This window comes from Anolis sagrei, chromosome 5 (genome assembly GCF_037176765.1).
Source record: "Anolis sagrei isolate rAnoSag1 chromosome 5, rAnoSag1.mat, whole genome shotgun sequence".
Classification (NCBI taxonomy): domain Eukaryota; kingdom Metazoa; phylum Chordata; class Lepidosauria; order Squamata; family Dactyloidae; genus Anolis; species Anolis sagrei.
The window spans coordinates 55086757-55103970 of NC_090025.1; the positions used below are offsets into that span (position 1 = coordinate 55086757).

General features: G+C 35.9%; 1 protein-coding gene across 4 annotated transcripts in view; it reads right to left on the bottom strand.

Moving 5' to 3' along the window:
- Positions 1-17214, bottom strand: part of FSTL5 (follistatin like 5) — a 445346-nt gene that overhangs the window by 17544 nt on the left and 410588 nt on the right. For all 4 annotated transcript variants that reach the window (XM_060778765.2, XM_060778762.2, XM_067468703.1 and 1 more), the window contains 2 exons: positions 11478-11585; positions 7512-7636 (listed from right to left, as the gene is read on the bottom strand). In XM_060778765.2, the coding sequence (XP_060634748.2) occupies positions 7512-7636; positions 11478-11585 (233 nt within the window). The remainder of the gene's footprint in view (positions 1-7511; positions 7637-11477; positions 11586-17214) is intronic.

Here is a 17214-nt window from a genome sequence, read left to right on the forward strand (position 1 = left end):
TTTTCTCTTATGTGGTGAAGTTTTCAAATTAATGCACCTTAACTTTCACCTTAGAGAAAAGAAAGATACGTTGATTATGAGCATCTTTTTTCTGTCAGAGAGGATTAAATGAATTGTAGTCCGCAAGACATGTATTTTTAACATACATTTAAAATAAACTGGAGCAGACATAGACTTGTATTAATGGCATAACTGGAATGTAAATGATGACTTTTTTCATTCTTCCACACAAGAATGAAAATTTTAAAATTTTCCTCCCATTGGACAGGATTATGATTTCATATATTCTAAATCACTTCGTATTCAGTATGAAAAGTTTTTGCACTAAAATGCTTTTTTATGGAAATGTTTTTATTGTGCAAAATCTACAATGTTAAAAAGCCCTAGAATATATAAACTTTATCCTCCCTCCAAAGGGCATTACGCCTTGCAACAATTTACATTTTTAGATGAGGGGATTGGAACCTTGTGCTGAGTCTGAGATATCTTTTCTCATAAAGGATAAAAAATGGAAAGGATTCCTTGCATTTCTATATATTCCAGAAATTTTAATTTCTCAGTTCAGGACCATCCATTTTGCAGACACTGAAGAATATTTCATTTTCTCACAGCTTCATAGCAGTGAAACCTAGAATGAAGCTATAGTACCTTAACATTTCTCAGCATGATCCCCCTAACTCCCCAAGAATGATCAATCAACCGTTATGAGGCACTTGAATTTACATACAATTAAATGTGCTGTCTTTAAAATTGTACATTCTTTTTTCTTTGAAGTTCTACTGGAAACAGTAGAACAAAGTTCTTAAAATATGTATTTGTCACATTCAAAGGGAGACATAGCTTTGAAAATGCTTGAAGGTTTTAAAATCAAACTAGTTCCTGATTTAATATTCTTGCTGTGACCATTAGCACTTCAGACAAAAAGAAAAAGCTATCAAAGATTGAATAATTAACTTCCCATGAATTATAGGCTATTACACCAATAGTTCATTTTTGCACATATGAAGGAAGATACTTGATCTCCTAGCCTGTTCCATGGAATCTAGGAGATTAGGCATGAAAATGGCTTTGTTGACCTCCATGGAGAGAAGAGATTAAAGGACATCATGGCACTGAGCATGAGAGTTAGGGACAGAAATTCAAAGGTTGGAAATGTAGTATCTTTCTCCTTCTTTCCCTCTTTGGATCTTTGGCATTGGAGGGCACAGGTCTGGGCGATCTCTGCAGAGGTGTTGTAAAAGCAGTAGTATATGGTTTTGTACAGAACCAACAACAGAAGAGAAGGTTCTCTTTGGCTTGAGAGCAGTGCAGTGCTTTTTTGTGGGTTGATAGACCTATTTCCATATTGACCAGTGGGTCCTGGATCAGACAGGAAGTTGTTAGGCTTCAGCTGTGCTTTTATTTTATACATATTTTTGCCTTTTTTGTATTTGAGGCTGAAATTGTGCAATCATTGTCATAATCATTATCCACAGTAGCAAAGGAAGGCAGGGCTAAAAGTGTAAGTATAATTATGGGACCATGCAATGGTTAATCAGCACAACACTACTGAACAGAGATTTGGAATATAAGGTTCCCAACCTGATATGCATCCATTATCTAGAATAATGCAACTGTAGTGAAATAATGGGTTGGTGTGATAAAATCCTTAATGTTGGGGGCTATGCTTATATCACCAAAAGATGAGCTAACACAATGGTTATATACATGTTTCTGCCAATCTGCTCCCTGACATATCTAGATTTTAAATTAACAATAGGGTAAAAAAATTCATTTTCCATTGCTGCTGTTTCATTTTGTAATGTTTCAGCCCCCAGATCCTTCTCAAAATCTAAATGGAATTCATGTAGGAGAACAGAGAATATGTTGATCATTCTAGGTACCTCCATCCTTTTTTTTGAGAGCATTGCTTTTAAATGGTTTCAATACATTTTAGACTCTAATTTAGATATCTAGCATGCTTATCAACCTATTATTCAAAAATCTTAGACCCAAGTTGGTCTGTAACAAACAATTTAAACCCAATAGATGGTTTGATCTTTAATGCAGAGTTGTCTCAAAAACATTAATGGATTATTCTCAACAGGCACTTAGAAATAATGATACTGCTTCTTCTGACAATTCAGCTTCCATCAGGCTATCTTATAATGCACTTTTAAGACAGAATAAAGAGACATGTGCTAGAACACAATGGAAACAATTAGCCTTAGCTGTGATGGAAAAGAATGAGAAGCAATTATGTGATATTGTTTCTACTTGTATACACACAATCAGACCTATTTTGTTGTGCAAATGTCATCACATCAATGGTATATTAACAATATAGGTATAATTTCAATGGACTAGAAACAATTTGTGGTTGTTTCTTTCCAGAAGAATGATGATAAACAAGATACCAATCATTATTGGCCTATTATTCTTCTGGACATTGACTCTAAATTATATAGTAAATACCTGTTAAATAAATTGGAGGACAGGGAATCTACTAACCAAGTCATTCACCCTGAAAAGGCTGGCTTTAGGAAAGGGCAGGGAGTAATTGAGCATTGTTTGACTCTAATTTTCAGTCCAACAACAAATTGTTGCCTTTCTTGACTTAGCCATGTTTACCTTGATTGATAGAAGGCTGTTCTGACTTAACACCTTAATACACGTGGGAGTCCTCCTCCCCCGTGTTCTTTTGCCAGCAAGTGTGGCAAAACAGCTGTGAGGGACAACTCATTGGCCTGCACGCTACTTCGGTGTGGTGGCTTAGCAGTTTTTGCTCTTTTTTCATCTACAAGTAGAGATATTTTCATTTAAGGAAACTTTTTGGGTTTTAGAGTATGCAGAAGAGAAAACCTTTGATGGGAACTGTAGTGTTTTTACAGCCCGCCCTTCATATACTTGGATTCTGTATTCATGAATTCAACCAACCATGGAGCATGGCTTCAAAGTATTCTGAAACCTCCCCAAAGCGAACCTCAATTTTGTTGTTTTATATAAAGAACAGCATTTTATTACACCATTGTACATAATGACACTTGAATATCCATGGGGAAGACCTGAAACCAAATCCCAGTATATACCAAGGGGTTGTTGTATTTTATTATATTTTAGCAACTTTTAATGTTGTTTCTAACTTGTGATTTTAATTGTTTTAATCTTGTGTTTAACTTTATTCTAATTTCTGTATTAACATTTCTAAAGTTGTAGTATGCTTTTGAAATGCATGCCACCCTTGAATCATATATTGGAAGAAAGGTGGGATATAAATTACATAAATAGGATGATTTGACTGAAATAAGAGCATTTGTTGAGGATCTTTGGGCTTGGGCAGATTCGTGTATGGTAATATAAGCATGGGGGGGGGGGGCACAACAATATATTTTATGCCATTTGTTTTTTTAAAGAAATGTTCTTAGCTAAATAGTTCAAAATCTGGTGCTCGCTTCCTATTGTCCCTTCTTTTCTGGCACTGATATTGAAGTTTGGTTTTTTTTTTTTAAACCCCAATGACTGATGACAGCTTCATTTTAAAAGACAGTTGTTCCATGCTGTTCCTAATTTGATGGATTTCTCTGCTGCAGTTAATTTAAAACCTTCCCTGACATACTTCTCAGATGGTTCATTTTTTATTTAAACCAACTCTCAAAGTTCTGAAACCAAGGAACAATTTGTGAAAAATTGAATTCTTTCATTAATGAACAAATTTAAATATATAGCTATAGAGGAGGGGGAAAGTTCAGGTTTATACAGGCCCATATTTGAATTCCTTGCTCAATTTAATATATTGTCAGAGCCCTGAAAGATTTTTCACCTGAAAAAAACTTTAAAAATGTTTGAATAAGCACCTTAGAAACTGATTATTTTTTGTACGTGTAAAGGGGAAGCAAAGGTCAGATCAGACCTGATAGAAAGGAGAATCCATCTCCTGCATTTGAACTAACTTTCAATCAAAATAGGCAAAAATGGTTGTGATGTGAATGGCTATGGCACTAAAAGAATAGATGTCTCTAACTTGGACAAGAAGGAAATATGTCAATTCCATTACTTTGTTCAGTCTAAGTATTAAGGACAAAAGTGTCTCTACTAGAGGACTGGTGACTCAGTAGCCTAGATATTTCTTGACTCCAGATCCCATTAGCCACTGCCAAACTGACCAAAACTGATGGATAATTCAAATAATGATTTCTGGAGACTGGTGGGGAAAGCCCAGCAATGGATAAATCTGTTAATGATTGAATGAATACAGGATTGGAGAAGTAGTACCAGGCTAGGATAGAAAGGCTGAACCCAAGTAAAGTTGTGTAGTTTCACTATATAAATTAAACACCTAGACGCACATGTCTGCAAGAATCCTCTCCTTCATTGAAGCCCTCCTCCTCCACAATACTAAAAGGGATGAGAAAACAAAATTACCTCAATTTATACATACCTGCTAGTGAAAATGGAAGAATGGCACTGCTTGGTTACTTGTGTATGATGTACATAATTTAACATCCTATTTCTAAACCACACGCTTTCTGTTCCATCTGGAACAAATTGCACTGAAGTGCCTTTGAATGCCCTTTGCCCACTCACGTTCATCTATTCTCCACTTATCATTTCTTCCCCTACAAAAATCCATATATCTAATCGTATAGCCAAAAGCCGCGTCTAACATACTGAAATATTGTTTAGAAGGGGGGGGGGGGGGTATTGGAAATAGCTTGAGAGCTATTTTTAATCATGGATTTGATTTGCTTGGGCTGTGGATACTTATCTAAATAGCATGGATTTCTCTCAGTGTGGCTCATTGACATAATGGTAAAATACAAAAATATTATAACAGAAGCTTTTTTATTGCAATGCGTATTGATTTTCATAAAGCATATTACTACATGCTATGCTTTGCTGTGGTAGCCACACTGGGCAGTTTTCACTACACCAAAATAGTCTTTCAAGTTGCACTTGGAGTAAAATAAAAAGACTTTTTTTTTTACAAGGATCGTACTTGCTTAGGGCCCTTCCAGACAGGCCCTATATGCCAGGATCTAATCCCAGGCTTTCTTCTTTAAACTAGATTATATAGAATCATAGAATAACACAGTTGGAAGAGACAACATGGGCCATCTAGTCCAACCCCCTGTCATGCAGAAAAAGCACAATCAAAGTAGCCCAACTGCTACTGAGTCCACACTGCCAGATAATCTGAGATAAACAGAAAACCTGGGATCAGTTCCTGGGATGTAGGGCCTGTCTGGAAGGGCCCATAGAATAATGCTTATCCTTCTCACTATTCCACTGATGTGTGTGTACTAAAAGAGAACTGTTTAGACACATAAACAGTAGGCCTGGGTAACAACACAAAAATTTGTTTCTAAAATCGATTTGTATTTGGGTTTTTTTTTTGTTTCGATATTTAAAATAATTACAAAATTTTCCTTTTAAAAAGTTCGATATTTACGAAATTTCATAAATGGTAAAAAATTAACGAATCGATTTCCGAAACAATAACGAATCGATTCGTTAATGGCGGACGCGACCGCGAAATACGCTAAAAAACCTCCAAAAACTTCTGAAGCTTCCCTCTCCCTCTGTTCTTGACTGTTGGTGTGATATTATAATTTTTTTTCACTAATTAAACCATAAAACTGGCCCAGACATGCGGAAATAATAACGAAACGACCTCTGAACAATAACGAAACGAATACAATAACGAAATACGAAGCATTACAAAACGTGTTTAAAAATTCGTTTTTTTTAATGATTGCTCCAGAATGGTTCGTTATCGTTTTGTAATTGGAAAAATTAACGAATTATTTACGAATTACGAATTAACGAAACGAAACCGCCCAGGCCTAATAAACAGCTGTCTAGTTTTGAAAATACATTAATGAATAAAGAAATAGTAAACCCTCCATTTGTAATTTTTGGGGGAGTGAATTTGTCATGTTTCTAGGTTTCTCACCTTTCTCTTCTGACAGTTTTTGGCACCGGTCTGGATTTTGGTTAGATTGGTTGGATGTAGCCTCCATATCTTTTGATTGATCTTAGGCATGAAAATGAGTGACCATAAGCCCCGACTGGCAACAATTGTATCTCTTTCATTTACAGATTGCAGATTGGGTCACAAGATTAATGGAGCCAAATTCAAGACAATTTGAAAGAAAAACCTGTTTTAGCCTACAAGGGACCTGGACCATGGGTGGAGATTGATCTTTCTAGCATTAAAGTAACCCTAACCCCAACTCTGGAATGGTTTGAAAACATGTATTCAAAAAATCCAGTCAAAACCTAGGACTTCATCTGATTGAAGATCTGGCAAGACTTGAAGGTGCTATTCACTGATAGTCCCCATCCAACCTGATAGAAATGGTGTCACTTTGTCAAGATAAATGGGCAATAATATTGTGGAATTCAAATGCAAAAGGCTAATAGAACCTTCCCAAAGGTAAATTACATTTGTAAGTCCTGCCAATGTTTTTCTATCAAGTATTAATTCGAGGCGGGGGGAGAGCAAATACTCATACCATCATCAGGTGCAAATCATTTTTGTTAACATTACTGTTACCATAAAATACTTTGTAATTTCATAACATGGAGTATCTTGGGTACATCACAGACTAACAATGCCAGTTAAATATAATTCAGGTCTAGACTGTAACACATTGAAATACGGAAAAGTCAAAGGAAGGAGTAGATACAGTTTGGGTACATTTTCCATCTCATTTCCAACTCAGAAGCAGAAATAATTAAGACTCTAACCTACCAGCCAGGTTCCCTCCAAACCCCTTACATGAACCATACCTTATTTTATTTCCCCCACTGAGTTTACAGGAGGAAAGGTCATCCATGTTATTTAGATTAACAATGGCCAGGGATGAACTGCATACAAAAAGGTTATCTCATGAATTAAACAGAATAAATACATTTCCTAGAATCAGAATGATCCAAGCTCAATATTAGACTCCATCTACCATATAGTTTAATATACTCCAAATTTCTTTCTTGAGATGGAGCAATAATGTCATATATTATTAACCATGACCACAGAATGTGAATTTCTAAACATGACTAAGTGTAGGAAAGTAGAATAAATATCCCTAAATAAGAATGCACAGATTCAGTGACAAAAATGAATCTAGGAAAAATACCCAATTGACACTGAAATCAAATTCTATCTAGTATTTATGGCAATATTGCAATACATTAGTTTAGGGTAAAAAAAAACTTAATTTAAATCTTTAATTAACAAGGCTGTCCATTGTGGGATTTTGGTAATATTTCTTACTCTAATTCTCATTCCTAATATAATGCCAAGTTTTTAAATTTTGTGTTTTTTAAAACATTACAACTGTACCCCTGGTTTATTCTGACACAATACATAATTAACTACCATTTGAAAATGATGTGTGATGGCCATATTCCATTAGTTTTTTTTATAAAAAACATATTATTATATATTTATTATTGAAAATAAATATTAAATAGCTGATCAAAGTTTCAGCTCTGATTATTTACCACATTATACTTAATATCCCACTTACCTTATATGAGTGATGAGAAGGTTTGTAAGTGGAATGAAAAAGTCATCCACTCTGTCAAATTGCTTGCCCACAGGTTGCGTATGAATAGTATGGTGAGATATACTTCCGCTGGCCTGGGTTATCACCTGGAGAACATATTACAGCATTACCTACATGTTTAATGCCACAAGAAAGAGTTCTGAGCTGCATTAAATTCATACCAATTTATTATAGCATGCACTTTTTTGGTCTATAGCATACTTCAACAGATGCAAGAAATATTGTCTGAACTCTCTGATATGTATGTATGTATATATATACAAACCAAACAACTGGGGCAAGATTGTTGACAGTGAGGTCAAGAGAAAATAAAATGCAGAAAATATGGACATTATTAAATAATTATCATGGGCATTCACCCATGTCTGTTAACAAAGAAAGTCCTCACAAGGGCATTTCCAAGAGTCAGCATGATCTTGAGTTTCAGAGTTAGACTAGGGCCCATTCCACACATTTTCTGCTTTGAACTTAAATATATGGCGTTATGACTTAAGATAACTTGGTTCAAAACAGATATTGTGGGATTTTCTGCCTTAATATTCTGAATTATATGGATGTCTGGAAAGACCATAGGACTCTGGGAAACCGGGGTTTGAATTCCCACTCAATCACGGAGATCCACTGAATGAACCTAGGCAAGTCACACTCTTTCATCCACAGAGGAAGGCAAGAACAAACCCCCTTTGAACATATTTTGACAAGAAATCCCCATGAATTCACCTTAGAATTACTAGATAGAATATTTATTTACACTGGCAAGTTCAGTAATTCCATCTTTTACCTCTTAATGGATTTTCCATGATAGGAAAAGAGACAACAGCAAACAAATGTAACAACTGGAAAAACAATAAGGGGTGTAATATTTAGAACTGGGTAAAACACAGCATTTTACACCCCTGCGATAATTATAATCATTGAATGAAACAGAGTGATGCCATGTTAAAAACCTCCACTGGGGATGCTAGGTGAAGTTGGTAGCAGCTCCCCTATTTCCAGTGACATTTGTAGCACTCATATTAGCACGGAACTAATGAATGTGTGTGAAGATAGCTGGGCATGTACAAATAATAATAATAGAAATATACAATGCCAAAAAACCGCAATGAAATCTAGCATATAGATCTCATTTGCTGTGACATACTGTGCTTTTGTGTCAACAACAACAACAACCATTTTATTTACTCGCATTGCTCAAGGCAGGCTACAACATAGGCAGGACACACAGATAAAATATAATACAATTAAATGCATATATTGCAATTCACAGAACATCAATATTAATAAAATGTAAAATTCAAGTTCATAATTTAAAATGGACTCGTTAGTAAATGCATATGTCCTGAATATGGATTCTTATAAATACATGAAACAATAAGAAGTATTGTATAACCAAAATTTAAATATTGGTTCTTCAGACTAAGTAAAACTAAAAGCTAAACTAGCGCCTAAAAAGGAGATAAATATTAGAATATGCTGGTAGTTCAGTAGAGAAACAATAACTGGATTCAGGTGTTAGGTCTAAATAAAAGATTTAATGGTTTGAACATTAGACCACACCTCTGGAAACCAGGCTTTTAATCCCTATATGGACATGGGAACCTACTGAGAAACTTTGGATAAGTCATGATTTCTCAATCTTAAAGGGAGGCAAGAGCAAATTCCCACTTGCCAAGAAAATTTCACGATATCTTTGCCTTACAATCCCATAAATCAAAAACAACTTGAAAGCACACAAGACCAACAAGCATGCCTAGGACAGAATGCAGAAAGGACATCCTGCTCCCAATTTTTCCAGCTCCACTCATTCCACACTGAGTGAAATAAGTTGAAATGTACTTCTCTGCATTTTGGGTGAGTGCAATCCCCTTACTCCTGTTGTAACAGATAATTCAGAAGTGGACAAGGAGGGACCACTGCAGATTTTGTCAGCAGGGTCAAACCAAATGGGCCCATACCCTCCATATGAGTTGATTGTCCCACTATCAAGAAATAAAGTATGGTATAAAGGACCAGTTTTGACCTATTTATTTAATTGTTTAACTGCAGTAATCTGCAGAAAAGAAGGGGTTACACCCACTTGATGGGTATAGTCAAGCCTAGGTGACAACCCAGGGACTACCTCCATAGATCATCCTTGTGAATCACCAAACCCCGAGAGTCATCATAGTTACGTTAAACGGGACATCCTGGGGATGCTCCCTCCCAAACCACATAATTTTTCAAGAATAAGAGACCACATAGCCCCATACCCTCCACATGAGTTGAAATTCCCTGTTTAGATGCAACTCTTTCACATGCCTGATGATGACGGGTTGCTCAAACCTAAAAGCTATATGTGTGTGCTAGGCTTCTTTGATCCAAAAAAAAAAAAAAGGTTCAAATCTCGTTTTGGATGTAGGGGGCACTGGTGATTCGATTCTAAAGTCAATTCCAATTTTCACACACAAAAAAAGTTCAAAACATTTTGAAACGTCCAAGATTTCCGAATCCTTCTTTAATGGTTTGAAAGTGTTATTTCCTGTTTCATTGGGTGGTCTTTACTTTGAAACTAGTTGTTTTACACCAGAAAGGGGGGGGGGGAGTAAAGGGAGTAAAGGCACCCATTGGGTTTAAAAATGCTATGCAGGCTCCAAGGGGGAAAGGGGGGGGAGCAAAGGCACCCACTGGGTTTAAAAATGCTGAATCATTTTCCGACTCACTTACCGGTTTGTTAAAGAAATGGTGGAAAAAGTTCAGAAGGGCAAAGGGACTTCCAGTTTCCTTAAAAAGTTCAAAATCGCTTCAAAAAGCAAATCTTTTTGAATTTATTCCGAATTAAGAACATTCCGACTGAACCTAACCAACTCTAGTGTGTGCATGTTAGCAGCGGGGAGGGGGGTGGTGGTAAAATTGCAGCTGTGTAATTTATACCATTTCTTCATAGGAAGTCTCAATTCAATTCATCCCATCCTCCAAAAACAGCCTAACATGCTTATAATGTATCATGTAGCTTGACTCATAGATTTAGTTGCAGTGGGAAATATTGGCGATGCTATCATGCTTGGGTCACTGCTATTGAATTCTAGCATTTACAAGCTGTTATATGCACAATTATGCAGACAGTGTGTACAGTTGTAACACAACAGCTGATTCAATTTTGAACCCAAGACCTTTAAGATGGAAAAAAGTTAATTAACTGTTTTTTCCACCCGCTTCCTGCATGGTGTGTATTCCTTTGTCAATTGCAGCTTTACCACTGTTGTATTTCATTGAGAGATAGTGCCTGATATTGTTTCTACTGTGCTGACACATATATGGCATTCAGAGTCTGTTTGTTACACCAGCACAATCTCAAGGGTTGTGGAATTAAACTACAAGTAGCCCAAGCCTTGCTTGCTGTGATAGTAACTCATGGGACTTTATCAATATTAAAACAATTATTTGCTGTTAGGAAGGGTTTTTTCTGGCTCATTTTGCCATAAAATCCATATAAATATTTTGAAGCATTGTTCAATAACACTGCAGCCTATGGAATGCTTAACATTCACTGGAGGCTTTCTTCAGCTACCAAGTCATAATCAATAACAATATATTACAGTTTGCATTCAGAAACATCCCACCTACAAGCAAGAGTTTCTTTTCAACTCAATCAGCTTGATAGTTACAATCCCCTCTGAAACAAATGATACAAAAACAACCAACATCAGCAAATGCATCCATGGAAACTGAATTATTCCCAAACCTTAAAAAAGAAAAGATGTGTGAATCACTGAAGAACTCTTGTATTCAGGGGTCATTTCACTCTTTTGATTTTTCAACTACAATTTCTAGGCTTATAAATGTGCATATATAGGGTAGGTATTGAGAAATACATATGAATTACATAAAATATATAATTCTTCTTAATGGTGAATTTAACGTGCATATCACTGAGATGAAAATACTCACCTGTAGCGTAGGAGATTTTTTATCAAAACTTCCCCAACTAAGCACCCATACTTGGTCATGTGATTTATCATAGTGAAGTTTCACTGGAACAGGATCTGTATTTACTGCCTGAAGAAGAGGAAGAAACATAGAGTATTAAGAACATGCCAGTGACAAAGAAATGTAGTGTCAATTTTACTGTTAGGGAAGAAAATGGGCACAGATGAAGTGTTCTCAGTGTTTTCATCATTAGACAGTTGACAACAGTTGAAGTCATTCTGATTAATTTGAAGCAGGAGCACTTCTGTTCAAACAGTGATCTTTGCTCATTATTTGAAAAACGTGACACAAATGCATGTTCATTCTGCACCTAATTAAATTGCATGCCATAGCCTAGCCATTAAAAAGCTTGAAAATGAGAAGTATGGCAGCTTTTTACCCTTCTAGCCATATATTATGTTTCTTAATTAATTTCAGAACATGTTTTTATTTAAATTATACAGTGAAGAGGAAAAATGTAGAACCTGTTGATCATGGATTTACCGAAAAGACATGCATCCCTCTCTTCATAGTAAAGGAAGGAATTCAAGAAACAGTCACACACACAATAAAACAAGAATTAAGTGTGAACATAGAAATTACATATACTATTCAATAAGCAATACCTTTGAGTATATATGAATACTACAATATTAATGGTTTCAATGTCTTTTAGTTTTTAGTGTACATACATGTGTGTGTGCATACAACACACATACAGACACTGCTCATTGCTACCATAACTATAGGAAGCTTTTCTCAATTTGAAATGTAACTGTAATTCCCTTGGTTACCTTGTAGGTACAAGATGTGAGTGGCATCAGCACTTAAATCTGTTTTAAACCATAGTTCAGTGACTTGTGCCATTTTGATTTTCTTTTAAAAGGTCCTGAAAATAGCTATTTTAATGAATTTACTTTGTAAAACTAATTGGGCAGAAGTGATTTTGTAGGCATTAAAATAGCAACTGTAATTAATGTTTTGGAAAGTTTTTAAGTTAAGCTCATGCCACAAAAATAGTTGCGCAATGTAAGGGCTATCAGGCAGGACTTTCCAAAAATTCTTAATTCCATTTTCTTGAGATGGAAAAAAGAGACTGACAAAACAGAATTAAAATGTCTAGTATTTCCTCATACAGGAAAATTCATTTTAATATGACAGGTGTTTGTTTTTTTTCAATACTGACTTCAATACAGCCTTCTCCCCAAACCTGTACCCTCTCCACAACCTTGTTTTGGAACAACCTAGATGTGAATTAAAGCACACAGAATAGAGTTGGAAGGGATCTCAAGGGCCATCTAATCCATTCCCTACCATATCCGTTGTAAGAATGGGCACTGTAATCCAAAATCAATCCTCTATATTGACCCAGGTTTTTCCTAAGGTAAATCTGACTCCCTGGATCCATTCATTCTTCATGCTCCAAAAAGTCACATAACCTATTGTGCAAACTAATGTCTTTCACATTGAAAACTATCAGGGAGGAGAGTGGAAAGAGGCAGAAGAGCTGACAGATATATTGAACATTTCAGGAAAGTTTTGCAAAATATTTTCCAATCACTGTTTTTTATGTTAGTCATTTTGGCTTGGATAGTTCTTTCCTCATTGGCTTTTCCTAATGAGAGCATACTATATATTTTTTTAAAAAAACACATAGAGCCCATCATTAAGAAGGGTCAAAATGGAAAAAGGAACGTCCAGACAAAAGTGGAAGATGTCATCTTCAGATTGTTGAATCTCAGCATGGGTTTGAGACCTAATTCAAAGCAATGTGGATAGAGCTTTTCCAAAGTGGTGAACTAGTTTCCAAACTGAATCTTGGGTTCTAACAATGTATATCTCTAATCTCAAAACACCTGAGTTTGCAAACCTGCCAATAATTCACAGATGAAAAATGAGAAATGTGAGACCAAAAAGAAAAAAATCAGAGTAGGATGAACATAAGTATTATTATTTTGCAAGAAAATGATTGAAAACCACACAGTTTTTGATGGTTTTTCACGCAAAACACTTATTCTGTGCACATTTTACACATGGTTGTTTTGCACAGAAAGCAGCATTTTGAACAAATAAAACTTTTTTTCCTTCATGGAGAATAATATTTCAATTCAGAAATACTAATTCCTATGCAGAAAATGCTGTTTTTGTATTGAAAGTGTATTATATGAAAATCAACTATGTGCAAAAAAATGGAACAAATTTCCAACTACAGTGCTCTTCTGTGTGGAAATGTTTTGCACACAAAAAATAGTCTTTATGCATCTAAATATAACTTTCCATGCAGAAAATAGTGGTTTTTTTTTTGTTCAGACAGAAAGGAACTGCAGCTGAGGACAAGAAGAAACACTAAATAAAAAAGCACTATAAGGTATAACTTGACTTTCATTGTTCCATTTAGTCAATGTCTTCCATAGCCATACCCTTTAACTATCATAATTTCTCAGGGGCAGATTTAATTGTCTGCCATTCTTTTTCAGCAGCTTTGAAAATGTCTTAGTGTCTTACCTCTCCTCCCACTTTCCCATCAACTACTGCAAACTGAGTTCAAAAGGAAAAAGTGGGGGCTGAAAAAATATTTGAAAAATGATCTAAAAGTATGTTTTTCAAATGCTGAACACACCTGATGAGAAAATCCCTGCACTGACAAAAATCTTTACAGTTTGGACTTTTTCAGCCTAAAATTCACATGCGGCTGCTTTGCACAAAAAGAAACATTAACTTTCAATACATTTATCACAACAACTGTCTAGATAATGTTCCTATTTGTCTTCTTTTTTCAAATTAAAGGAGATATGCTTTTTAGCTTTTTGCTATTGTTTTTGCATTTTAGTCTCATGATTATGAAATTGTAAAGCACAGCTTGTTTATCAGTTTGACAAGAAGAGTACCAGCTGGCCAATTAAGTAAATCTAATTTAAAGTAATGATGTAGTTCCTCATAATAATGTGATAATGGATAGTTGAGACCACTTGTGATGCTTAACTGTGCTCTGGAGAAGTTACAAAAGTATTTTTACTAAAGCAAAGCCTAGTTTATTTCTACAAATGAGGTCTTCAATTTACTGTCTGTTCCTTTTCTTTTTAAAACTCAGTTAAGTCTTTCATGACTGAATAAATTACTACACAACTGCAAACTATACACATTTGAAAAAGCTTCTCATTGTTGACCATCTCTTAACTCACAGGAAACATAGTTCTTACAAAATCAGACATGATGATTTGATCACACTGAAACCTGTACCCGAGGATCTAAATACCTATATGAAAGCATGATCAAGGTCTCATACTCACATTATTTCATTTGGACACTTTCTTTTAACATGTAATATTTTATCAGCATGAGCCACTCCCACATAAAAGCAGCATTCAGAAGTGAGAATATTACACCTACACTAAAGGCAGTCTATTGACTGCCAGTTAGTTTCCAGGCAAAGTGAAAAGTGTTGGTTTTGACCTTTAAACCCCTACATAGGTTGGGTCCATGTTATCTACAGGATCACCTGTTCCTTTACAATCTGCCATGAACACTTAGGTCTTCTAGGGGTGGCTACTCCAGCCTGCCAGGACCTGACTGGTGATCATTACCCAGAGGACCTTTTCATTGGCCACCCCAAGACTGTGGAATGACCTGCCAGAAAAGCTCTGAATGCTAAATTGGCTGTCAGAATTTAAAACCTTTATCTCTTCCAGCAGGCCTCTCCAACCAGTTTTAATCATGAATTTTAAACTCACTATATTTTGATCTTTGTTCTGTGTATTTTAATATATGTATTTTGCAGAAATACATTTTAATGTGTATATTTTATATATTTATGTGTTTTTAGCTGTGGTGCAACCTGTTGAGGCCTGTGAAGCCTCTGAGGATGAGGATTTTCTGGTTGAGTCTGGTATTTCTGTGGGGAAAGTGAAACATTTTTTGAGACAATTGGAATGTTGTGGGTAGATCTGTTGTCAGGAAAACAGGGAGCGATTCTTATGAGAATAGGCTAGAGATTTACTCTGAAAGAAATATGGAGGAGATGGGAGGGTTATAGGTAACCCAGCGTTTACAGATCACAAATGATAGTGTGAAACAGAGACAAATCCGGTGTTCTTAAAGACTGAAATATAAACAAAGGGAACTCAGGTTTGAGAAAGAGTGATGTCATGGGTCAGAGGGAGTATTCTTAAGGAATTTGAGTTAATGTATGTGGGTGAACCACCCTGAGGACATTGTGAACTGCCCTGAGTCCCCTTTGGGGTTAAGAAGGGCAGTATACAAATAATGCAAATAAATAAATAAATAAATAAATAAATAAATAAACATTGGTTTTTCATGTGTCAAGTTGCCTGTCTTGGAAGTTCCATGTTAGGAGTTCCGTTCTTGGGTCTGTATCTTGTTTTCCTGTTTAAGTTCCATGCCTACTGTTTGAATTACAAATGATGTTTCAAGATTCAAGAGTTTGAGATTATAGTCAAGTTCAAGTATCAAGCCTTTGGATTATGGTCATGTACATGCTTTCAAGCTTTTGGAATTAATTCTAGTCTAATTGCAATTTCAGTTTCTTGCTTTTGCCTTAAGTGATTTTTGGAATTACTATTCAGAGTTGGTCTTCACTTTCTGTTAAGCTTCTGGAAATCTAACTCATGGATATATTTTGAAACTGTTTTTATATTAGATACTCTTTTCTTAATAAACTTACTATTTTGGTTCATCTGTGTGGTGTTTGGGTAACTAAAAGGATCAAGTAGGCAGCTGAGCTGCAACCCAACCTGCTCCATAGCCATGAGAAGAGACGGGTAAGGAATAAAATTATTATTTTTATTATTATTCATGGTAGCTAATTTGGAGCATGACTATTATGCCTGTAATTGCATCTGCAAATGCTATGAAAGATCGTTGACTTTCAAAAAGGCTAGATGCATTGCAGTCCTTCAGAAGAAATATAACTGTGACATTATGGCATGATTAAATGTTAACTCTTAAATCAAAAAGGTTATATGTGGGAATGATCAAAAGAAAGAAAATTCTTTGTAAAGCGTCTGGGGCCATGAATTGGTTTGAAAGGGCTACACGACGTCTGTAAGTATGTTTCTCCCCTGTTCCATGCAAGACTTCAGTCTATTTTAGCCATATCTTTGCTCTTCCTTTGCTAAAGCCATAGGCTAAATGCAATTCTTCATCTCAACTATAATTCATAGAATCATAGAATGTTCAGATGGAATCTCCTTTCTTGTAGTTTGAAGCCATTGTTCCGTGTCCTAGTCTCCAAGGAAGCAGAAAACAAGCTTGCTCCCTCCTCCCTGTGGCTTCCTCTCACATATTTATACATGGCTATCATATCTCCTCTCAGCCTTCTCTTCTTCAGGCTAAACATGCCCAGTTCCCTAAGCCGCTCCTCATAGGGCTTGTTCTCCAGACCCTTGATCATTTTAGTCGCCCTCCTCTGGACACTTTCCAGCTTGTCAATATCTCTCTTGAATTGTGGTGCCCAGAATTGGACACAATATTCCAGATGTGGTCTAACCAAAGCAGAATAGAGGGGTAGCATTACTTCCTTAGATCTAGACACTATGCTCCTATTGATGCAGGCCAAAATCCCATTGGCTTTTTTTGCCGCCACATCACATTGTTGGCTCATGTTTAACTTGTTGTCCACGAGGACTCCAAGATCTTTTTCACACGTACTGCTCTCGAGCCAGGCGTCCCCCATTCTGTATCTTTGCATCTCATTTTTTCT